At 48.1% G+C, this 24,849-nt stretch overlaps 1 protein-coding gene across 1 annotated transcript; it reads right to left on the bottom strand.

Moving 5' to 3' along the window:
* Positions 1 to 17,165: 17,165 nt before the first annotated feature.
* Prnd (prion like protein doppel) lies at positions 17,166 to 24,306 on the bottom strand. The gene has a single exon (XM_052725998.1). It carries the CDS (start codon positions 20,151 to 20,153, stop codon positions 19,617 to 19,619), a length of 537 nt encoding a protein of 178 aa, XP_052581958.1. The 5' UTR covers positions 20,154 to 24,306; the 3' UTR covers positions 17,166 to 19,616.
* Between the last annotated feature and the right edge of the window lie 543 nt (positions 24,307 to 24,849).

Raw genomic sequence — 24,849 nt, 5'->3', positions numbered from 1 at the left:
CACACAGCTCTCTGTAAACACTCCCAGTCCAAGAGAAACTGACATTTTTATGATTGTTAATCACAAAATGTTAGTTTCAAATGTTACTACACTTAGAAATATAGAATATATGCACAATTTCTTTATTTTTCTCAGACTCTTCCATAGTTTAGCTTTATAACTCTTTTTAATCCTTCATAAGATTATCTTTTTAGTTAGATGTCATAAAGACTGATTCTTTCTCTGCAGCTGCAGCGGCACTTTACAGCCCCACTAATTAAGAAGTTGAGATTTATCACATGTATGTTGTCAGGACGACTCTGCTTCTTATCATTTACTTAAGAAATGAAATGTGACCCTCAAATGTAACTTTTACATTGCCTAAAGGATGCTGTTGGTGTATATATATCTGTGAAGAACAAAGAGATGAGAAAAAGCAACATGAGAAAATAAAGACAAGTAACCAGCCAAAGTATATATGAGTTTTTTCCCTATCCTCTAAAAATCCCTCAGATAGAAAAAAATTGTCTTAGTTTCGTGATGCTGTGGCTTTCTCTTAGAGCCCTGCTGCAGCCTGGGGCTGGTTCCCTGGGACTGCAATAGCCTCCCCTTCCCATGAAGACCCCATTTTGTTTTCTCTGATACAATGTCCTGCTCCCTTTTAATCCTCTGCTACCCCAAGGCCTGACCATGGCTCCCAGTTCCTTGAAGCTCATTCCTAGGAGGATTTTGTGTCAGTTCCTTTCCCAAACCAACCTCTTGCTGCCTCTTTATCTAACAAGGACCATGCTTCTGACAGGGCTTCCACAAGACATTCCAGATCCATTACAGCCTGCACATATCTTCAGGTGAGTATGCACTTGTCTTCAGGTTGGTGTGCACATGTCTTCAGGTTAGTGTGCACATGTCTTCAGGTTGGTGTACATGCATCTTCAGGTTGGTATGCTTTTCTGTGTCTCTGCCTGAGTAACCACACAGAGGCAGACTCCCTTGACCTCCCACAGGCTCTCACAAGTCTCCTGTCAGGTGGACCCTATACCCCACCCTTGCAGGAAACCACTATTCAGCTTGCTTTCTTTTCTCATGTAGTAGTTGTGGCTGCCCTGGAGCTGTTAATCTTGCCTCCATCTCCCAGGGGCTGGGATTACAGGTATGCACCACCAAGTCTTGTATTATTCTCATTTCCATGATCTCAGTATTGGTGCCTACACATAAGCGGATACATTGGCACACACCTGTTATCATAACTGTTTGAGAGACTGAAGCAGAGAGATCCTAGTTCAAGGCCAGCTTTGGGCAACATAGTGAGAATTCAGTTTCAAAAAATAAAAGTCTCCCTTGAGCTTCTTAGAGCCATCTATCTATCTATCTATCTATCTATCTATCTATCTATCTGAAGGGACCTGAGTACTGCAGGGTTCTCCTCTCTAGACCCCGGATTGGCACAGACCACACCCAAATAGCAATTTCCAAGCACAAACCAAACACAGAGATCCCATATTAAGCAGGGCAAAGAGACAAGGTGGCTGGATCTGAATCGGGCAGAAACAGCAGCAAATAGCTTTGCAGGTGTTCATTTTAAGAGGGCAAACAAGGGATGTCTGTGTTAGAAGAGCTAGGAGGCATTGGTTAGTTCTGATTGGGCATTTTAATTAGGTTAGCCAAAATAATGAATTTTGATTGTTGGACTTTGATGTTTTGATAGTTGGACCTTGGTGATCAGTCTCAGGAACAAGTCAGTGGCTAAATAAGGGAATAGACCTTGGTGGCTAGCTTTAGGAATGTAATCTAATGGTTTAGCAAGGGAGAGAGAGGAGTAAAGGACAAAACCTTTGGTGTCATGTTTTCTGTGCTCGGGCCTGCTAGAGCCCTTCACACACACACACACACACACACACACACACACACACACACACACACACACAGCTCAAGAAATCTGTAGGATTCATTCATTCTGGGTGTAGCACTACAGTAATGAGCTCTTTTGGTTGCTGTATAGTATTCCATGGTATAACTAGAACATCACTGTGCTGGGGGATCTTCAATCACACTGTGAACCCAGAGTTTGCATTTGCGTTCATTAAATAAAATCAACCTTATGTCGGGACGCTGAGTTAACACCTAGTTGACAGAAAGTAATCATAGAGAGTCATAGGGTATCTGGTAGACAGATACAGAGATACGCAGGAAGTAGTAGGGAGGGACTTAGTGCAGCATGGGTTCTTTTGTTTTGGTGAAGTTGAAGGATGCTCTCTTGGAGACACCGGTAAAGAGGGAAGGTCAGCTAGCTGCTACTCAACCTCTCTGAGCTAGCAGGTTCTCACCCCAGCCTTTGACTCCCGAGTCTTATTGATAGATAGAACATGGGGATTTAATTAAAAGCTATATTTGGCAGCAGCGACAGAGCTGGTGCCTGGGGGACAGAATTCCCTCCAGGCCTCGGCCTGAGCAGCCAGGCAGCTGCCAGAGAAGCAGGCCAGCAGCTTCGGAGCCACAATTACTGTCTGAAGCAGCAGAAGATTAAAGTGCAGCCACTGTGCCAACAGAAAAACAGCATCACTGCAGCAATCCCTCTACCCTGGGTCTTCAGGCAGCTTCTATGTTGTGCCTATTGTGGCTAGGTGACTCTGAACATTTCAATGTGTCTTTTGTAGCCCTGGTCCCTATATATGAGGACGACTCAGCCCTCTTTCTCATCGTGCTGGTATCAGCATTTTGCTGTGTAGTGGCACTCACTGTAGATTTGTGTTCCAGTGAGACTGAGTGCCTTCCTGTGTGCTCACTGGCCATTGGACATCCACCTACCACTGCTTTTTTCCTTCTTGTTTGTTTTTGAGGCGGGGTTTCTCAGAGTTGCAGGGGCTGGCTGGCATCTATTTCCTCCTGCCTCAGCCTCTTGAGTCTCGAGGATTACAGGTTCAAATCTCCCCCTCAACTTTTATTTATTTATTTTTTTTGCACTATGGCAAAAATTATGCCTTCATCTATCTCAAATTTTCTTAAACGTTCACCCTCGTTGACTTATATTTAATTGCACAAGCATCGGATGAATACACTGTCATCGGTCCTCACACACAGCCTGCACACTCACCCCAGTTATGGAAGCTCTCTGCACTGTCTGGGCAGCAATCTGCCGTCTCTCGGTTTCTGCAAACATTTCCGTACCTTCTGTGGTTGTTTTTCTAAGATGTATTTTTACTATTTTAAATCATGTATACATGCTTATCTCATGTGCACATGAGTTCAGGTGCCAGTGGAGGCTGGAGGCATCAGATCCTCTGGGAGCTGGAGTTACAGGTAGTTGGGGGATGCCTGATATGGATGCTGGGAACAGAACTTGGATCTTCTGCAAGAGCAGTAAGAGCCTTTAACCACTGAGCCATCTCTCCAGCACCTCCTCCACCCCCAATGCTTGTGTGTGTGTGTGTGTGTGTGTGTGTGTGTGTGTGTATGTGTGTGAATGTGTGTGTGTTTTTTAAGGATTTTTTTTGTTGTTGTTGTTGTTGCTTAGAATGATTTTATACTTACAGGAAAACCAAGGAGACAGTACAGAGTTCCCAAACACCCACCCAGGCCCCCCACATTGGTTGTATTTCTTACCTGTTATGTCTTCTCAGGCTCCTCTGGGCTTCGACACTTCCCTTGTTGTGGATGGCTTGAGAGTTTGAAGAGCTTCGAAACTGTCTCTTTGACTGTCTATGCTTTCTGGTGCTGAGACCAGGAGTGACAGGGAAAGCTAGTATTCTCCACGTCAGGAGAACATTGGAGAACCTTAGCAGGATTTACAGCTGCTGCTGTTGACCTTGACCGGTTGCTGAGGTCCTGTCATCTGTCTTCAGCTTGCTCCACACTTCCTAAGTGGAGGTATGTGCTGCCCCTCCCCTGGGATGGAGAGGCATTTGCACAACTTGTTTGAAATCCCTCTGCCTGGGAGAGTTCTCTCTCCTTCCCCTTGCTCCTATCACTAGGGGCTCTCACACGGTGGGAGGGGCTTTAACTCAGCACTGCTTCCCTTGTGGCTCAGGTGGCTCCGGCTTTGGTCATTGGTCACTGGGGACTTTTTCTATAGCCTCTGTGTTTCTTTGACATAGACCTGTGAGTATGGGTGTGTTAGCTTTCTGTTAGTGTAACAACAACAACAACAACAACACACTGAAATAATTGATTTATAAGACAGGGAGTTCATTTTGTCTCTCAATCCTTGAAGGTCAGCCCTACTGCTCTTGGGCCTGCGTGAATCAGAGGTGGGGACACAGGGCCTAGGAAGCTCATGGTGGCTGGGGTGGGTGTAGCAGGATTCCATTATTGCCTTAAAGAACACATGCCCAGTGACCTATCTTCCTTCTACTAGGCACTGTTGTTGGTTGTTTTTTTCTTTTTACTCTTTTAGGGGGGCCCAATACCCAGCTCCCAAATAAATCACACATGGAGACTTATTCTTACTTATGAATGCCTGGCCTTAGCTTGGCTTAGTTTCTAGCCAGCTTCCCTTAACTTAAATTATCCCTCTGGACTTTTCCTGTTCTCTTACTTCTGTAAATCTTATTTTATTTATTTATTTATTTTTTTGTTTTTCGAGACAGGGTTTCTCTGTGTAGCTTTGCACTTTCCCTGGACCTCGCTCTGTAGACCAGGCTGGCCTCAAACTCACAAAGATCCGCCTGCCTCTGCCTACCGAGGGCTGGGATTAAAGGCGTGCGCCACCACCGTCAGGCCCTGTAAATCTTAAATCTTACTCTAACTCCATGGCTTGCTGTGTAGCTGGGTGGCTGGCTCCTGATGTCCTCCTCCTTCTCTGGCTCCTACTTCCTTTCACTCCCCCATCTCTTTTTTTCTTTCTCCCGTTTCCCAGATTTCTCCTTCTATATATTCTCTCTGTCTGCCAGCCCCTCCTGTCTCTCTCCTGCCTTGCTATTGGTCATTCAGCTCTTTATTAGACCAGTCAGGTGTCTTAGACAGGCACAGGAACACAGCTTCATGGAGTTAAACAAATGCAACATAAACAAGAGTAACACGTTTTAAAATAATATTCTACTACAAGGCACCATCTTTTAAAGATTACACTGCCTCCAATGGCACCACGGGCTGGGAACCAAGCTTTTTCTTTCTTTCTTTTTTATTTATTCTTTGTGTCTTTCACATCATGCATCTCCAGGCCCTTCATTTCCCTGTTGCTTTGTATCTGCTTTCTGCCCTTGCAACTTCCCCCTGAAAATAAAATAAGATAAAACTTAAGAAAAATAAGAAGGAGAAGAAGAAGAAGAAGAAGAAGAAGAAGAAGAAGAAGAAGAAGAAGAAGAAGGAGAAGAAGAAGAAGAAGAAGAAAAAGAAGAAGAAGAAGAAGAAGATGAAGAAGAACAAAAAGAAGAAGAAAAAAGAAACTGAAGAAACCAATCTTGTCATGGAACCTGTAGTGTGACACAGTGAGTCACACAGTAAACCCTTTTATCCATATAACTTGCAAGTTATCATTGCAGAGGGTCATTGGTCTTGTTCAAGGCCAATGTTGTTTGCTGTTAAGAACAAGTTCCTGTAGCTAGAGTTTTCCTGCCTGGCCCACAGTCAGGACAAATCTCTCTCACCCGCCAGTCCCACAGCAGCTCAGACCCAACCAAGTAAACACAGAGACTTATATTGGTTACAAACTGTATGGCCGTGGCAGGCTTCTTGCTAACTGTTCTTATAGCTTAAATTGATGCATTTCCATTAATCTATACCTTGCCACATGGCTCGTGGCTTACCAGCATCTTCACATGCTGTTTCTCATCGTGGCAGCTGGCAGTGTCTCTCTGACTCAGCCTTCCACTTCCCAGCTTTATTCTCTTCCTTGTCCCGCCTACACTTCCTGCCTAGCCAATGGCCAATCAGTGTTTTATTTATTGACTAATCAGCAACACATTTGCCATACAGAACATCCCACAGCAAGTTCCTGTTTACCCCCCATGTTGACCTATCTGTTCCAGATATGCTTGATCACATGTATGTAAACAGAGTTTCTCTGTTCCAATCCACTCTACAGCCATTTCCAAATAATCACTCAAAGGCTTATATTAATTATAAACATTTGGCCGATGGCTCAGGCTAACTAGTGACTAGCTCTTATAACTTAAATTAATCCATTTCTATTAATCTATGTATTGCCACATGGCCATGGCATTACCGGTCTGCTGGCATCTTGCTTCTTGGGAGGCTGACTTGCATCTCTCTTGACTCTGTCCTTCTTTCTCCTTCCATTCAGTTTGGCTTTTCCACCCAGCTATATTCTGCCTGGCTATAGGCCAGATCAGCTTTATTTATCAACCAATGAGAGCAACACATATTCACGGCGTACAGAAAGGCCATCCCACAGCACATGTAGGCAGGAGATATGTGGTCAGGAAATATGTCAGGATGTATACTTGCCCCTGATTGGGTGTAGGTGGGAGGTACACAGGCAAGAAGTATATTAGGATATATGCTTGCTCCTGATTGGACCTGAGTGGAAATTCAGTGGCCCTATGGTTTTGCCTCTTTTTTTTTTTTTTTTTTTTTTTTTTTTTCGAGACAGGGTTTCTCTGTGTAGCTTTGCACCTTTCCTGGAACTGACTCTGTAGCCCAGGCTGGCCTCGAACTCACAGAGACCTGCCTTCCTCTTCCTCCCAAGTGCTGGGATTAAAGGCATGTGCCACCACCACCCGGCTTTTTGCCTTTTTTTTTTTTTTTTTTTTTTTTGGTTTTTTTCGAGACAGGGTTTCTCTGTGTAGCTTTGCGCCTTTCCTGGAACTCGCTTTGGAGACCAGGCTGGCCTCGAACTCACAGAGATCCGCCTGGCTCTGCCTCCCGAGTGCTGGGATTAAAGGCGTGCGCCACCACCGCCCGGCGCTTTTTGCCTTTTTAAACCTCTGCAAGCCATGACTCATGGCCATTTTCTGGGAATCCAGAGATGGACCTGAAAGTTCATCAACCTGGATAGTATTTAGTTAAAGCTTGCTTCAAATTTGGCTTTGAATTGTGGTAATGGTCTTATTTTCAACTAGTGGGATTAGCAGCATCTTGTGGCTTGTATATTCTGCCTGTTATAAAAATTGCCATTTCTCTAAGGGTTCTTGGGATTGGAAACCAGAATCTTGGGGCCAGGTGTGTTGGTTACTACTGGATGACATTCTTTTAGGTCTTCTTAGCTGACAGAGCAAGGACATGTGTGTGTATGTACTAATGGCGTGCACATAGATACACACAGGTTTCCATATGTAACTTTCTGTAGCTGTGTTAAGCTAGCCCAGTTAGTAGAATGTCTCCATCACCACTCAATTACCACACGGACCATTGGTGTCTCCTCTTGCTCTGTAAATCCCCACTATGACAGGGAGAAAATGACCTCCTTTCCACCTTCCACTTAATTAATCACACATTTCCACTTGGTTTGTGTCAGGCTGTTATACTAGACCTTCGTGGGAACAACTGCATGAGCGAAGTACTAATGCATACGATAGAGAAGACCTTGGTGGATGAGCAAGGATGGGGCCAACCCTCAAGTTGGTCTGTGGAGAGTCTAAACTGAACTCCAGATATCCCTGGAAGTCTAATAAAGACCGTGGCCACTTAGGGACCAGATGTCCCCAGGAGGTGCCCTGCACCAGGTAAACCCATTTCATTCCTTTAAAAAGTGTGGGCTGGGGGTTTACCTTCACTCCCTGGTTTTAGATTTGTGACCAGTGGGTATAAAAGACCCCTTGGCAAGCATGTGCCTTGGCTCCTCAAGACCAACAACTTTTGCATGTGTCAAGAAGGAAGTGTTCATACACAAGCAAGGCATGGTGGTATACATCTGCAGTTCCAATACTTGGGAAGCTGAAGTAGGATGGCCACAGGTTTAAGGTCAGCCTGGGCTACACAGTGAGACTGTGTCTCACCCCCCTAATCTCCACCCTGCCTGGTCCCAACAAGAAGAAAAGAAATTCATACTCATTCCTGAACAGAAATGTTTCTTTGTGACCTAATACTGCATAAAGTATAGGGGTGTGTGTGTGGAGAGATTGCTCAGGGGTTAAGAGGACTGGCTGCTCTTCCAGAGGATCTGGGTTCAATTCCCAGCACCCACATGACAGCTCACAACAGTCTGTAACTCCAGTTCCAGGGGACCTGACACCTTCACACAGACATACCTGCAGGCAAAACACCAACCCATATGAAAATGATAAACAAATCTCTAAAAATAATAAAGTATAGGGTAGGGAAAGGGCTTGGAGGACCTGGGCAGTGTGTCGTTAGGCACACACATACTGGGTTTTGGTGAGCCTGGAGAACCAGGCAGGCTTTAGGCTATATCCTACACTTATTGAAGGAGTCATGGGCTGTGCAGAATCCTAAAAGGATTCTGAATAGATGTGAGATCAGTTTATTCTGTTTTCCTTGCAGACTCTTACGTGTTTATAGCTTGAGTTGTCTCTGATGAAAGGATGTTCTCATAAATATTCATATTTCTTTTCAACAATTGTGTACTTTTTAGGGTGAAGTTAAGCTCTGGAGTAATCGGACTTTTCTGTGAGTAAGAAGGGAAAGAAATTTATACCAGACAACATTGAGCTACTTATAAAAATGTTGCTATGGCAACGACATACATACCAGAGTCTCCTAGGCGGTGGTGGGAGTGACAGGAAGGAAGAAATGTGGCTTCCACGGCACATCCGCTCGCTGACTCATCCATCCATCCATCCATCCATTCATCCATCCACCCATCCATCCATCCATCCATCCATCCATCCATCCATCCATCCATCCACAGGCCTGATGTGCTTCGCTCTGTGTCAGGTGCAGTGTGACATAAAAGGAGGCAGGATTCTTGTCCTTGTACTCAAGGACCCACCGTCTGCTGGAGAGAGGCAACAAAGCCAACGGCTAGGACAGGGCAGCATAACCTGCTGGTAAATGTAAGGACACTGTGACTTCAGAGATGAGCTTGGCTATGGGGAAGCAGGTGGGGAGCAGTGGGGGAGAATTCTAGGTGTGGGGTCTGGCCAGTCCACACGCGTAGACTTGTGCAGGAAGCTGGTAGAACGGGCACATGTCTCCATGGCAGAGGACCTGTGCTGGTTCAGGGATTGACTGCACAGGGAGGGGCTTCCTGGCCGGCCTATGCCCACCAGCAAGCCTCACACCCTGGTATGTCCCGTTTCTTGTCTCAAGGTGCATCTCATAGACCTGAGCTGTGGCTTGGGAAAGGGGGAGCCTGGGGTGCAGCTGTCTCTTCTTCCGCATGCACAGTCTCAGGGTGAGCCAAGAAGCAGATCTTTCTATAATTAGAAGTTGGATCTACTCGAATCACATGTATGATGCCTGTTAAGAATAACATCTTAAAAAAAAAAAAGCAATTACCCTAGATTAAGTCCTGTGTCAGATGTTTTCAGCAAATGCTGTATAAGGTCTTTGGGCTGAGCCATGGTGCATATTTTCAGTTAAAAAATGAATGCCTAAAACGTGTTGATCACCTGGTGTGATTGTTAATATTGATTATGAATGTGACAGGATGTAGACCCATCTAGGAGGCAAGCCTTTGGGCATACCTGCGAGGAATGATCTAGATTAGGTTAGTCAAGGTGAGAGGACCCACCTTAACTGTGTGGGTAGCCCCAGTCAGTGTGTTGGAGTCTTGGACTAAATAAAAGGAGGAAGTGAGCTGTCTTCATTACTTTTCTATTGCTGTGATAAGACACTATGAGCACAGCAGCTTATAAAGAAGGTGTTTAATTTGGACTTACAGTTTCAGGGGGTTAAAGTCCATGATGGCAGAGCAAAGGCATGGTGGCAAGCACAGCTGAGAGCTCACATCTTGATCTGCAAATAGGAGGCAGAGAGAGAACGGTGTGACACACCTCCTCTAACAAGGCCACGCCTTCTAATCCTTCCCAAACAGTTCTACTGACTGGGAACCAAGTGTTCAAACGTATGAACCTATGGGGGCCATTGTCGTTTAAACTGTCGCAGGAATAGAGCACCACATTCATCTCTACGCTTCCCAACTAAAGATGCAATGTGGCCCTGACTCAGGCTCCTGCTGCCCACGCCATCCTTTCTATGATGGTCTGTGCCTGCTAACTGTGAGCCCAAATGAGCCTTTCCTTTCTTATTCTGTTTGTCAGGCATTTTTGTTGCAGCAACCAAAAGAGTAACTAATGTAGCCAGGGGACCAACCACAATGGGGCTCTTCATCACTCAAGAGAGAGCACCTGACCCCTCTCCCTCAGCTATTAAGGCGGCACATAGCAGACAAGACCATGCCCTAGGATTTGTTAGCCTGAAGCTGTTGTGCCCTCATCTCAAGACCCCCCAAGCAAGACCATCACAGAGCCGATATCTGATGCAAAACACACAGGGGTTTATTGATAGCCAGCAAGCCCGGGCTTGGTCCGTGTCCAACACTCACACACAGCAGGTAGAGGAGGACGGCCCCGAGCTCTCAGGGTGAGGGGTTTTCAAAGGGAAAAACTGCAAGCAGGGTGGTACAAGTCTTTGTGTCATATGATTGGGTGAGGATGTGTACTTTTGAATTTACTGTTTGGGGGTTACAGTTACCATTTTTGGGGGCAGGCTTTGTCCTTGACCTGCCATGGAGGCTGGATGGCCTCACACGTTCACTTTGACCGATGCATGTAGCTCTAAGTTGGTGAGGGGTCCCAGACAGTAAACAACTGGCTGAACCTTGAGCAGTCAGAGTACGTGCAGAAAGGGAGCTACTGCAAGGACTATGTCTTTTGTTCATGACCCTCCCAGAAACTGCTTGCTCAAGCCTCAGGAAACTGAAATTGAGGCCTGATCTCTGAGAGAAGACTGAGCAGCCTGTTATGGCATCTGCTTGGTCCTTTCAAAGCCATTGGCTGAACGGAGCCAATTCCCACAACAACTGGTATTCTGGAACTTCAGAGGTTGGTTAACCTACTCACCAGACTTGGCATTGTGGAATCACCTGTCCTTTGTCAAAACCCCTGAAATAGAAACATGGTAAGAACTGATAGGGCTGCCAGAAAGGTCAAGGGTCAGGTGGATCATTTCCTCAGAGATTAAAGTCTTTGCCATTTATTTGCTCCTATGACTCCAGCTCTCATTATTAGGTGATGAGACCTGTGAGGTCTGAAGTTCTCTGAGCCCAGGCTCACAATGCGCTGTGGAAGTAAGGCCTCCTGGGAACTGTCCTCAATCAGCGTTTGAAAGAGGAGAGATGTTGGTGGGTGAATGACCCTGAGGCAGGTGTCCTTCACAGCCCCCAGAGGCCTCCAGCTGTGCAGGCTGTGAACTTGCAAGCACTTCCGGCACCAAAAGCTTTCCCTGAGCTTCCCTGGGGTACTGGCCCACTGCATTCCTTCCAGGAATGGCGTGGCAGGGGACCTACTGTGGGGGACCCCAGCAAAGGGCAGCAAGCGGAGGGAAGAAAAAGGGAGACCTGTTTAGACCAGAATAAGCTTGTTTACCTTCTTACTTAAGACTCTACACTCTTATCTGGACACAGTGGCAGAACCCTCAGTTCTGAGGCAACCTCTTGCTTGCCTGTCTTGAGGGCTTCCCGAGAGGGTGGTGCCACACTCGCTGTGTGGACGAAGAAGCTGAAGTTCAGAGTTGGCTGCCCTCGTAGCTCGGGGATGGAGGACTTGCCCAGTGTGTGCAAGGGCTTAGGTTCCTCCCCAGCACCATAAAACAAAGAGGTTACGTAATTTGATCAAAGACCACCGCGCAAGAGCAGGAAGGTGGAAAAAATTTCAGCGTGTGTGCATCTGCAGAACCACTATGCAGATGAAAACACAGAAATCTCATCCTCAGGGATGTCGTTCATCTTTTTAAATAGCCATTCTGCTCCATTCTGCCCTGTGTTGCCATGAGATGGTTTTGTCTGTTCTCGAACCCCGTGAAAACCAGAGTCATGCGATGTGTATTTTCTGAGTGTTGTCTCTGCTCAGTGATAAACTCTGAGATTTGTGCACATGGTTCTCATCAGTTGGAAGAGTTTCATTCTTTTCTGTCGCTAAGTAGCTCTGCTGGAGTCACTCTACGATGATAATCCACTCCCTACTATCGGACATTTGTGTTTTATTCAGGTTTCAGCTGCTGCAGAAGGCTGCTGTGAACAGTTCTCTTAGATACATGCTTAGGACTGGGATTGCTCAGACCACATGCTTTAACTATTAGAAATTACCAAGGAGGTTCTCAAGGTGGTTGGGAGTGAGTTTTTAATGTGTTTCATTCTAATTCAGTCTCAGTCTCACCCCCCAGACATCATTCTGTAGGAAGGTCTTCCCTGACCTCCAGACGGTGAAAGCCTTTTATTTATTACCCAAAGCCCCTGTACTTGTTAAAGGCCCTTATCACACCTGGAACTAAAGATTCCGGGTCACTGTTCCAGTCTCATCAGCTATTGGCCTGCTGAAGATGCTGTGCAGTGGAACCCTCGCTGTGTGTCCGGGGCCAGGCCAGCTCATAGAAAAAGCCCAGTCAGCCCTATTCCCAAGAGTTGGGTGGGGCCGGTGGTGGGCAGCTTGGCTGGGTTCATCTGGTCTCTAAGGGAGGCTCGCTGTGTTCTGTTGTCTGCTGTCTGGTCCATTTCTCAGCGTTCTCCAGTTCGTCTACGCTGGACTCACACGAGCAGTGCAGGGTGTAGAGAACGTGTTGTTCCTTTCTGGCCCTTCAGGCCCCTGGGCGTGTCCTCTTCTGTAGGAGAACCTGCCCTTGTGGCCCCATTCTTTCCTCTTGTTAGACTGTGCCCAAGTCTTATCTCTGATGACTCGAGGGCCGGCTAAACGCCCCCATCTTGAGCTCCCATGATCACACACACGTCAGACCCTTTAAACCTCTGCTGCTTCTCCCTCCCTGTGGGACATGGGCTTAAGATCTTTGGGGATTTCCCTGTAGCAGCCCCTTTCAGCAAAGATGATGGAAAACACAGGCCATCCCTGCTAGGTCTCGAATAGACACTCCCTGGACAGGCATTCCGAAAATCCCTGTGCAGTGGGACTGGGAGATCCTGAGATGCAAAAGCCCGTTGAGGCCGCCTGGCTGGGGCACGAGGCCTGAGCAGGGTCCTGGAGCTGGAGGAACCCTGGGCTCCAGCACCCACTTAGCAGGAGAAATAGACAAGGAAGGAGCTAGACCGAAGCATGATCCCAGTGGAACCCCCCAAACTCAATGTGTCCCACACGCAGCTGCCTTGTCTCTGCCATGTGCTGCAGCCAATGCCTACAATGCCTGGAGTCATCTCCAGAAATACAAGCCTGGCCACAGCCTCCGCTTTCCTAAGGCCTGCCATGCTTCTCCCTCACCAACATCCTCACCGCCGAGTAAGGTGTCCACAGAGCAGCTGCTGAAGCCTTCAAGGCTTCCTGGAAAATCTTGGGTCCTGCCCTCCATGCCTCTCCCCTCCCCTCCGACACTGAGCTACACCGGAGGACATTTGGGCTTAGCTAGAACTTTCTCAGGTCTCCATCAGGCCGTGAAGACAGGAAGCTGGTGGTAGAGAGTCACTCACAGTGACATCACAACAGCCCGGTTGGCCGTTGGGCATGTAAGAGAAAGTCCACAGTCACTGCTAAATTGTCCTCAACTCCAACAGTGGCCTGTGCCACATCTCTTCTCTGCTCAGCTCTTCCTAGGCCCACCTAGTCCTGGGTCTCTAGCTGGCTGAGGGGGCAGCCTTTCATCCATCCAGCTGAGCTGCTGTGAGCTCTGACTTGGGAAGGCTATAGAAACTGTTTATGGAGATTAACTAGTATGTGTAAAGGTTATACATTAAACTTACATTGAAAATTGTGTGGGAGCTGGTCAGACTGGCTCTCGAGCTTTACACATATTAGTTCCCTCACACTCTACATTTAGTATGTCACGCTGGTGCCTCGAAATTGGCCACGTCACCATTTACACTGTAGAAAGTGACAAATAGTATATCTTCACCAGTATACTAACACACCTCTGGTTATCCACGGGTACATATGTAGGGATGGTGTCTCTGTCCTCTGCTACTGTGGTCTAGTACATCACAGGAGCTCCAGATGTGGGCAGAATTTATGGATATGAAAATGGGATGAAGACGAGGTGAGCTTGTGGAACCCCAGGGTGAGGCAAAAGTGGGCATTGTCTGAAACACTGATCCTAAGTGAGGAGTTGTGCTGGGTGCCCAGAGGAAAATCCATCTGATCTAAGTAAAATCCATCTGCCAAGGCAGAGGGCCCATGGCCTTGAAATTTGGACATGGGGGCCCTCCAGAAAAATGATGGCAGTTAAAGCCTGCCCTGCTGGGGGCCCAACAGCTGGATTTCTGGGAGCATTTGTCTGCACAGGCCAGTCTTTCTCAGCTAAGAGGAAAGAAACTACAGACAACACCAAATTCAACCAGGGACCAAAGAAACTCAGAAAACATCACTAACACAGAAGTGGGGGATGGGAGAGGCCTCCACGCCTTGGTCATTCTAAGTGGGCCAAAGGCTAAGGAAAATCCACTAACCCTTTGCCTTTTGTTCAAAGGAAAGCAGAGGGGGAGACCATGGTTGTTGTTGTTGTTGTTTAACTTTGACTTAGTTTTATTTTATATGTATGGGTGTTTTGCCTGTGTGTATGTTTGGGAACAATGTGTGTGTCTGGTGGTACCTGTGGAGGCCAGAAGTCAGCACTAGATCTGTGGAGCTGGAGTCAGACAGTTGGGAGCTGCCATGTGGGTGCTGGGAATGGAACCCAGATCCTCTGGAGAACAGCCAGTGCTCTTAACTGCTGTGACATCTCTTCAGACTCCAAAGACATATTTTGGCTTATTCAAGCTTCCTTTTTCCCCCCTCATTTTTTCCCTTTCTCTCTCTCTCTCTCTCTCTCTCTCTCTCTCTCTCTCTCTCTCTCTCTCTCTCTCTCTCTCTCTCTCTCTTTTGTTCTTTGGGTTGAATCCAGGGCCTCATGGATGCTGGGCAAATGCTCTACCATTAAGTTACACCCCATTCCTTTTGGTTTTTGAGTGTGAGGTAGCACAGAGAGAAAAAAAAAAAAGAGCCAGCTGAAAATGTAGGAAGCTTAAACATAGGCTTGGAAATTCCAGAACCACACACTGATGCAGCCCTTCCCCATCTGTTCTCTGCTTTGGACTTGAAACCCTTCTCCGAGGTGCTGAACTGGCCCGCAGGGGTTGTATGTGCGTGGCTGGGGCTAACACCTTCCTCTGGTAAATCCCAGTACTCACTTCATTTCTAATGAACATGAGTGGGGGGGACTTCTTCCTTGGACAGCCATGGGTGCGTTCTCCACTGCCCTTCACCATTCCCCGACACGGTCTTTCTCCCTCCCTCCAGGGAGGCCAGCTGTGGTAATTAATACCTCTGGCCCTGACCTGCTTGTTTCCGGCTTCCTCTAGTTCCTGTCTGTCTCCTGATAATTTCCTTCCACAGCTTTCTGGTCGAGTCATCTGGAGTTAAAACAATCTACATTGTTTAAGAAGGCAACACTTCCACAAAAGGGTTAGCACCAAAATAGAATCTGGGAATCCCCTGGTGGTCGGTCCAGCGGAGACCCGTGCACAGGGAAGGTTTCTTGGGGAGGTGGTGATGATTGAGTACTGGAAGATGCCAACTAGGAAGGTCTTTACGGGTGAGGGGTGGTCAGCTCGTGTGGCTTATCCTGATCTGAAACTTCTAACACAGTATCGGAGAAACCAATTCTTCCAGCCATCTCTGGGCTCAATGCTTGCTGTGTGACAGCTTTGGGGCTTTGGGGTCCACAGGGTGGGATCTTGAGCATTCTTGGTGCCTGTTTCTGCTCAGAGGCGACACTTCCACTGAGTCTCCAAGCCTAAGTAATGATTCCTACTTGCTAAGGGACCAGCTGAGTGTGTTTCCTTGGGACCTTCTTTGGACAGTTTAGGATGGGCTTAGAGAAGTCTCGAAGCACAGGAGCTTACTCCCACTGTTCCAGGAAGTCCTGATTTACTCCCATTGACAAGGTCCCGAATTCCCAGTGGTAGGCTGGTCTGATCCTTTGCCTTCTACAAGAAATGTGGGTGCCCAGTTGAAGTGGATCTCTGCCCTGTGCTTGTCTGACTCATAGCCTTGGGGCAGGAAGGACAAGCATGTGGCTGCTGGCCCGGCTAGGCTTGTCAACAGGTTCACTGTCCAAAAGGCCTGTGTCTAAGCTTCTGGTGGGGACTGGTCACAACGGCACATCAGTGGAGATCTTGATCATTCTGGCAAGTGTGTTCTGTTACAAGGCTGTCTGCCTTTGGGCATCATATGAGGCCCTCTGCTAGTGTTTCAGAACAGACCCTGGTAGACTCCAGAATGTGCTGTATGGGAATACCCAGGCACCTTAGGGCACCCTTGTCTAGCTTTACACAGTAATGGAGGAAAAGTGCTGGGCAGAGGTGTGAGTGTGTCCATACTGCAAGTGAAGCAAGTTCCCGATACAATGTGCCACCACCTAAGCCAGTTACTGGGAGTTTGGGGTAGGGAGGATCATGACCACTGCTAGTGGCACATCTCATGAAGCCCAGAGGAGGAGATTCTGCAGGCTGGCAGCTGCCTCCTGGGCTGTGTCAGGTACAGGGGCTTGAGAGAGATGCTGACTGGTCTTTTGCCTAAGCTGAGAGGGGAGGGTGGCTACTGTGACAGAGCTCCATCCTGTTCTATTGAGCCTTACAATCTGGAGCATCCTCACTGGGATGCAGGACTGGCATGGACAACTTTACTGAGTCTGTCCAAAGGGCAGGGTCAAACTGAACCCCAGGAGTCCCCTCTTGCCCACAGACACTGCTCTTTGAGTGGAAGGCCCACAGTCTCACTGCCTAATTTTGAGGTTTCTCTTCCTCATGTTTTGAGCCAAGGACCAGGTCTGGAGTAGACAGTGGTTTTGTGCTGTCTGAATGGTCCTCCAGGTCCTCAGGAAGCTTTCGTGTGTCCTCTGCCGAGCACAGCAGATACAGAAGCAGTGTTGGAAAGAGCATCAGCTTCACACACTGCAAAGGGATCACTCTCAGGCTGAGACAGAGGGCATCACCAGCTGTGTCCTCACACAACAGGGGATGCAAGTAAAGTTTGAGTTATAGACCTGCTTTGTTGCAGGGGTTTTGTGGGAGAGAATCTTTTCTAGAGAAATAAAACCACCAGGCACTGCAGCTGTCTCTATAAGGGTGTTTATTGTTTACCAGATAAGAACAATCTGGAGTTCTATCAACAAGGAAATTATTATGTCAGTCCCAGCACATCTGTGCTGTGGAATATTTCGCAGTCATCCTGAAGGACATGTTTACTAGTTAGGTAGTGATCCAGGGAGTTTAATGGCATTCTATTAAGTCAGGAAGGCAAACTTCAGAGAAACAAATATTATACACTTGATTACAGTGTTTTAAAGGCTGTAATGGAGCAAAATAAAAACCCTTGTCTTTATATTTAAATACAGCAAAGGGGTACAGGTCTCAAACCAGGGTAGAAGGAGGGAGATGGGGCTGGAGAAACAAGAAAACAAAAGTCATTTAAAAAATGGATAGAAAGCACTAAATGAAGTTAAGTAAAGCTTTAGGGTATCCAGCGCCCTGTATTAGAATTGCAACTTTCTACGTTTGCATTTGCAAGTGAGTGAAGGAGAGGGGAGTCAGGGGAAGTGGAAAGGCATTAACGTAATTGGATGTGAAAGTGCGGCCGCTTTTCACTCTGCCCCAGCTTGCCTGAGCACCAACACCACACACACACACACACACACACACACACACACACACACACACACACACTAACTTGGTAACGCTCAGAAGGGATAAGAAAACAATGGCTGGTGAAATTGTTCATGTTATCAAGTCACTACTAGAATAATCTAGAAGTGCCATTAGGGACCCTGTTCTTAATGGTCAGCCAGTAAACTCTTGGCCAAGTCAAAGCCAGACTCGAATGTCCTCCTCATTTTGATCTGTAAGAGCAAGGATATCTCAGCTAAAAAATTAACAGGCAAAATTCGCAGTCAAATCCCACAAGAACATTCATTTGCTGCCACTGATAGGTTCGCTGGGTGTGACAAGCAGTGGTATGAGAGAACACAGTAATCACGGTGCATGGACTATGTCCAGTCTGAGCATTTTCACATCAAAATGAAGTTGGTAGCCAACAGCTTTGTGCGCCCACCCTAGTAATTAAGCCTTGAGCCAGGAGCTGAAACACCAACATCACCATCTAAGAACCATCTTTCTTTACTGCCTGCTATTTAAAATGGCATGCAAAGAAGAAACTGTGTGTTCAGGGCTTCTCCTTGCTCTCTGGTTTAGGAGTAGCAGACGTCGGGAGTCGAGGAGTCTCGGGTTGGCGGCAAAGTGCAGCAGCGGGCTGGTTTCTCTGCGCTGTCTGACCAGTGGTGAAAGGTCCCGTGGAAGGCCGTGTGTCCTTGGGCTGCCCGCCTCAAGGCCCTTTACCATGTGAAGCCTCCCAGAGATGTCCTTGAGAAGAACTGAAGCAGTGGGAACTCAGCACATGAGGTACTGTTATCAGCTCTCATGTTCTGAAATGCTGCAGATGAATCCTTTGACAACACACGTTCCCACTAAGCCCCCACAGATGCTCCTTTCAAAAGAGAATACACCCTCAGCAACTCCTGGGGCCCCCCAAAAGGGGAGGAGGGCCCGTGGAAGGATCTTCAAAGGTTAGATTTTTTAAAATTTAAATAATAGTCATATATATTGCAGAGAGCTCTGTACAAAGGGAGCATGTTTGAAGATGCTCACAGGATACCCAAGAACACACACACAGGACCAGGGGACATCAGAGGTAAACAAGCATCTGGACTTGGCCGCATGTCTGTAATTCCAGCATTCAGGAGGCAGAGGCCAGAAGATCCTGAGTTTGAGGTCAACTTGGGCTACATAAATTCCCATCTAGAAAAACAAAACAAAGAAAGAAAAAAAAAGTAAGATGCAAATGTGTCATTTACAAGGGGTTTCTTAACTCTGCAGATCATTGCAGGCAGGGACCAGAGCAGCAAACACCAATCCTTGTGAAGCAGTATCTAGCCCTACAAATGCATCCCGCTCTGAAGTTGCTCTCTGGGGGTGAGTGGCAAATTCCCCTACAATCTGATTTCTGAACCTTTGTCTAGTGTAGTGTCTCCTTCAGTTTAACTTCTTTATAATATTTCAGTCTCACTGTCAGGTGTCAAGGTGCGGAGCTGTTGCCCACTTATTTCAGGGTGTGACTTCCACTCCACACACAGGCCTGGACTAGGACCTGAGTCCTGAAGTGATCACCAGGCAGCTTCAGGCTACACAGAGCAGAAAACCTGAGGGGAGACAGACCAGGGGAACCCCAGCTCTGCTGCATCCTGTCTGTACTGGAAGATGACTTCAGCAATGTAAACCTCAGTTTCCTGGCTCAGTCCACGAGGTGGGGAATCACGTGCAGAGCACGGCACAGTTTCTGTGTTCTTTCGCTGGTTTATCACCTAGTGTAGCTGCAAAAGTGGGAGCAAGCCAGGTCCCACAGGGGTGGGGCATGGGGACAGTGAAACACCTTATTAAACACACGGTGGGGAGGGGAGTACTTGGGAGGGACTTTTGAAGTGCCGTGAATCGTCACACATCAGACACTTAGGGGCTAGAAAGAGAGAACTGGGGTACCTCTGCCCAGCTTTGCCCACTGGCTTACCTCTGTGGCTGCCAGCCTCGTTGCTGTTTATTTTACAAAGAACCAAATGAAACCCAGCAGGCAGACCATTGCTGGCTGGTCCACAGTGACCCGCAGTGCAGCTCCCCTTTCCAGCCAGAAATCGCAGCGCTTGGTGGAGCAGATCTCTTTGATCAGCCGCCAGAGGATTCGCTGGTGGAGCTTGCTATCCTGCTTCTCCCGGGAGAACTCAGCCTGGTTGGCCGCCTGGGTGGCGTTGATGCAGTTGGTCACCAGCATCTCTTTGGTCACGTTGGCGTCAGAGCAGCCTTCATAGTAGATCCCATCTGGGAACTGCCAGTAGTTGGCCGCGTAGTACCTGTTGCCCTCTGCTCCGAAGTCGATGTCCAACTTTCGCCCTTGCTTGATGAAGGCTCCCGGGCGGTTCTCAGCCACGCGGGCTTCAGTGATCTGGCCGCTGCTGGGCAAGGCCTTCCGGTTCCACTTGAACCTGTGCTTTATGCCCCTCGCCTTGATTGTGGAGAAGTGGCTGGCAAGCAGCATGCAGAAGATGGCCAGCCCCCATGTGCCCAGGCGGTTCGTCATGGTGTGAGAATCTGCAAGGAAAAGGCTGGGCTGTCACCCTCCCCACAGGCCTCAGACTCCTGCCCTCCAAGAGGTGACAGATTTTAAAGGAAGCCTCAGCTCATAATGATGTCGCATGCACAGGCTGCCTAGGGCCAACTTCCTAGTAGCTTTCTCTGTTTTGCCCAGGGATTTCTCCACTTGGTCTGATCTTTGCTGTTTGGGGCGGATGAGAAGATTAGAAAGCTGTTGACCATGCATAGGAAAACAGATGCACAATGCAGGCAGCTTTCCCTTTTGTTGCCCAGGCCTTTCAAGGCAACGACCCCTGGGAGGTAAGAGTTGGAACCAAAGGGCCTGATCAGGGCTGTATTTTCAGTTTTCCTTACTTTCCGTTGCCCCGAGGTGGCACTGTCCCATTATGTTCCTCTGTCTACTCTAAGAAATGGCTGCTGATTCTAAAGGGATCAATGAGAGGAGAATGGACGTGCAGCCAGGGGTCCCGGCCTCCTACATCACCATCAAAATGTGCTGTTGATGACTTCCCCAATCTCATCCAGGGGACAATATGCCCTCTGCTCATCCTAATAGCTTCTAGTCACACTACGTCAAGCCCTTCTGTGAGATCTAATTCTCACAAGGAGAAAGTACTTTTATCCAATTTTTATAAGAAGTTGCGCCGGGATTCAGAGATATCAAGTAATTTGCCCAAAGCTGCACTGTAGTAGGTGGCCAGTTTGAATTCAACGTTGATTCTGAGAGCATGCACCATTAACTGTCCCCACTGCCCGTGAGGAAGTCAGGGGCAGGTGCTGCTAATGGTTTGTGTTGCTGGGGGCATGATGGCTCCTAAACCAAACAGAAATCAGGGCTATTTGAGGGGTTTCAAGAGACATTAGAGCAGTGGTTCTCAATCTGTGGGTCCAGACCCCCTTGGGGTCACACATCAGATAAACTGTGCATCACCTATTTACACTACATTTCATAACAGTAGCAAAATTACAGTTGTGAAGTAGCAACAAAATAATTGTATGGTTGGGGGTCACCACAACACGAGGAACTGTATTAAAGGGTCCCAACATTAAGCAAGTTGAGAACCACTGCTTTAGAGGAAAGGGATGTTAGCAAGACTTGGGAGACTGCCAAGATTATCCCAGGGTCCAAAGAGCTGCTGATCTCAGGGACTTTCCCTCATCCCTGTCATCTCCAGCTGTGTCAGCTGTGACATCTTGCTCCTGAAGTTAGTTACTGTGGAAATCCACCCTGAATGCCAGCACCAGAGTATTCCAGCATCAAGCCCTTTGTCTACCTTGACCAGGGACATAGATTCCTACAGCACAATGGGGCGGGACTATCACCTAGATGGAGATTTTACTGTGGGTCCCTGGAGTGCCACAGCAAGCATGCCTCCCCCGCTCTCTGCAACATCCCTAGACAGGCCCGATGCTCCTGTTAGGGTGAGTAACTCTGGGGTAACACTGATGCTTATTTTACAAACAAAACCAAAAGAAGACCCAAGCTCATCCCAGCCTACGAGCATACCCTGTCACTTCTGGAGGATGCAGAGGGGCTTCACTGCCCCATCCCCGTGGGCACTGCCAGTCTCAGCCCTTGGTTGGGTAAAGTACCCAGCCTCTAGCACCTCCCACCCCAATCACAATGAACTCAAACCATCTTTTCCCCAAAGAGGACCAAGTATGAAGTAAATATTTATTGATCTTCCAATAGGGACTGTACCCCCATGTTATCAGACCATATCGTGGTAGGAGAAATCTTAAATAAGAGTAATATCATGGAAGAATTCTAAGAGTGAGTCAAACATTTTTAAAAAATGAAAGCACAGATTTCTTGAGAAGGGACTTAGCTTTCACAGATAAGGGCTTAAAAGCAGAAGCAAATTTCCCGCCAGTTAGCCCTGAAGTAGCGTTTCCCAGGAGCATCAGAACATAGGAATGCAGGGGCAGCTAGACATGAGGTGCTCATAGCTTCCCTGCCTGGGATCCCGAGGCAGGAAGGGAAGTCACAAGCCACCACTGGGTCTGGGAAACCCCTGCCACATACCTCAGTGCTCTGCTACTGTGACCTCTGGAGCCTGGAGCCCGCACTGCTCCGGAACACTTTCTCCAGGCCACCACTCAGCTATATAGGCGCTGCTGGGGGGAGGGGGCCTCGCTACCGCCCTCCAAACAGGGCAGCCCTTCCCTCCGCGGCAGGACCAATCAAGGACTCCCGGGTCACTCCTCCATCCTGGAAGATTGGAGCTTCTCATTACTCTTCACTGATGAAACCACGTGAAGATCTTGAAGTTAAGAAGGACCTGAGAACAATACTCAGAACTACAGCTTGGGCGTCTTCCATTGCCCGCATTCAAGGCGACTTAAGGAAGCCTTGCTGGACACATCTGTTGTCCTGCCCCTTAAGACAAACCTCCAGTGGCCAGGGGCCTCTTTCAGGCAGCCTCTAGGGGAAGAAGCAGTTAAGAAGGACTGGCATTTGCCTGCATTCTTATGCCCTGTAGCTGGAGTCCATCAAGGTGGAAGAGTTGCTGGGCTTCTCCTGGTTAGATGGAAAAGCAGGACTGAGTGAGCAGAGAGACAGACTTGAGGACTTTGCAGGACTTTGGGCTGTTTGGGGTCCCTAGGGACACTTGAAGGTCAAGGTTAGCCCCAAGGCCAATAGATTCCAGACCTGAGAGAACTGGGGAGGTAGAGCTGTCTATTCCCTGAGGGCCCTTACTACCTGAGAGGCCTCAAGTGCAGTGAGGAGGAGGGGTTAAATCATGCCTCCACCCCATGGTGGGAAGCTCACAGGTAGGGGTGACAGTCCCCAGGTCTTAAACACTGGAACTTTCCGGAGTGATCACTACAGAAAAGCAAAATTGAAAGTGAGTTCTGTAGGTAAGGACAGGTAAGGTTGCCTGTAAACATAATGCAGTCTTCAGTGCGATCCCACTGCTGTTCACTGCGTCTGCAGTTCTGGGCTCCTTTGCAAACCAAATTAAGCTGTCCTCCCTGTAATAATCAGCAGATGGCGCCAGAAGAGCGTACAAAGAGTTCCACCTGGCGGTGACCTCATGCTGTCGCAGCAGAACTACTGTAGTTGGATTGAGGATTTCCAGCTGCGCCCCCCCACCCCACCCCTTACCTTTGTTTGACTTTAAAAAATTGTTTCATTTCTTCTTTTAAAAAATGTTTGCGTTTCTTTGTAGACTTACCAACTCTGTGCGTGTGAACACACACGACACAAACACCCCCGCAGTAATCCTTGTGTAGATTATTTGCAAAATACAGAGAAGCAAAAAACAAACAGGCGGGTGGTGGCGGTGCAGGCCTTTAATCCCAGCACTTGGGAGGCAGAGGCAGGAGGATCTCTGTGAGTTTGAGGCCAGCCTGGTCTACAGGGCGAGATCCAGGACAGGCTCGAAAGATGCACAGAGAAACATTGTCCCGAAAAACCAAAAAAGAAAAAAAGAAAAAACAAACAAACAAAAAACCACTTCTAATATTTTACTACCCAAAGACATTTATCACTGAAAAGGACCCAGAATCTTCTAGTCTTACCGAAACTCTGTATTAGCCGGGTCACAGGCTCGCACAGCTCCAAGGCCACTTAGCCTGCAGCAATGCAGCCTGGGGCCTCACCCCTCCATACAGAGTCTGTGTACTGTCCCCGCTGCTGCCCACCCCCCTCGGCTCTCCGGCTCTCCATTCCTTTTCTGAGCAGGGCTTTGGCAGAGTAGGAGGCAACATCCAAATGAAGAGGCTGCAGATTCCTCTTGATAGTGAACAAAGGGCTGTTCTCAAAGACACCCAGAAGTGTGGAGGACAGAACACGCTGGAGAAGAAGGAGGACTCCGCAAGCAGCCAACAAGACAGGAGAAGTGTGTGAGGCGGCTGCGGAGGCGCACAGCCAGCCCTGCCTCACAGACGGCCTTCCAGTTCTAAAGGGTGGGAAACCAGTGAGCATGAGGGAGGCTTCTTTCCCGGAGCAGAGAGACCAGGGCCTCAGGCATCGTCTCCCCACCCTGACAGTGATGGGCAGGCTACCAGGGTGTAATGGGCCACCCCTGGGGTGTGGGTGTTCGGGACCCCGGGGGGCTATGGCACATGTCTTGTCAATACACAAACACCAGAAATTTAAGTGTGTTGAAAAGAAGTGATAGGGAAAGGGGGAAACTCCAGTGTGCACAAATGGTCTTCATTCCATGAATTTCTCATTTTGATTAGATCTTGGATTAGTTAAGAACACTTAGTAAACACAGTGACCATCAAGACACAACCTGCGATGTCAAATAAACTCGACTTCAAAAGGTTTCTGTGTGAGAAGATCATTCCCGCATACGTGCCGAGGAGAGAAGAGAATGGGCTAGCCAAGCTCCATCACTAATACAGCCAGGAAGGAAGGAAGGAAGGAAGGGAGAGAGGGAGGGAGGGAGGGAGGGAGGAAGGAAGGGAGGAAGGGGGAAAGGAAGGGAGGGAGGAAGGGAGGGAGGGAGGGAGGGAGGGAGGGAGAAAGGAAGGAAGGAAGGGAGGGAGGGAGGGAGGGAGGGAGGGAGGGAGGGAGGAAAAAGAGAGAGGTGAGAGGGAGGGAATGAGGGAGGGAGGGAAGGAGAGAGAGAGAGAGAGAGAGAGAGAGAGAGATCCTAGTCTCCAAGATGAGGTGGGACTTTAAGAGATCATGAAGGAAGAGTCCCCATGAGTGAAGTTGAAGAGGCTGA

The sequence above is a fragment of the Peromyscus californicus genome, unplaced genomic scaffold (assembly GCF_007827085.1).
Source record: "Peromyscus californicus insignis strain IS unplaced genomic scaffold, ASM782708v3 Scaffold_7__1_contigs__length_154581171, whole genome shotgun sequence".
Lineage (NCBI taxonomy): Eukaryota > Metazoa > Chordata > Mammalia > Rodentia > Cricetidae > Peromyscus > Peromyscus californicus.
The sequence above is the reverse complement of the archived record's forward strand: the minus strand, read 5'-3'. Positions and strand labels throughout refer to the sequence as shown.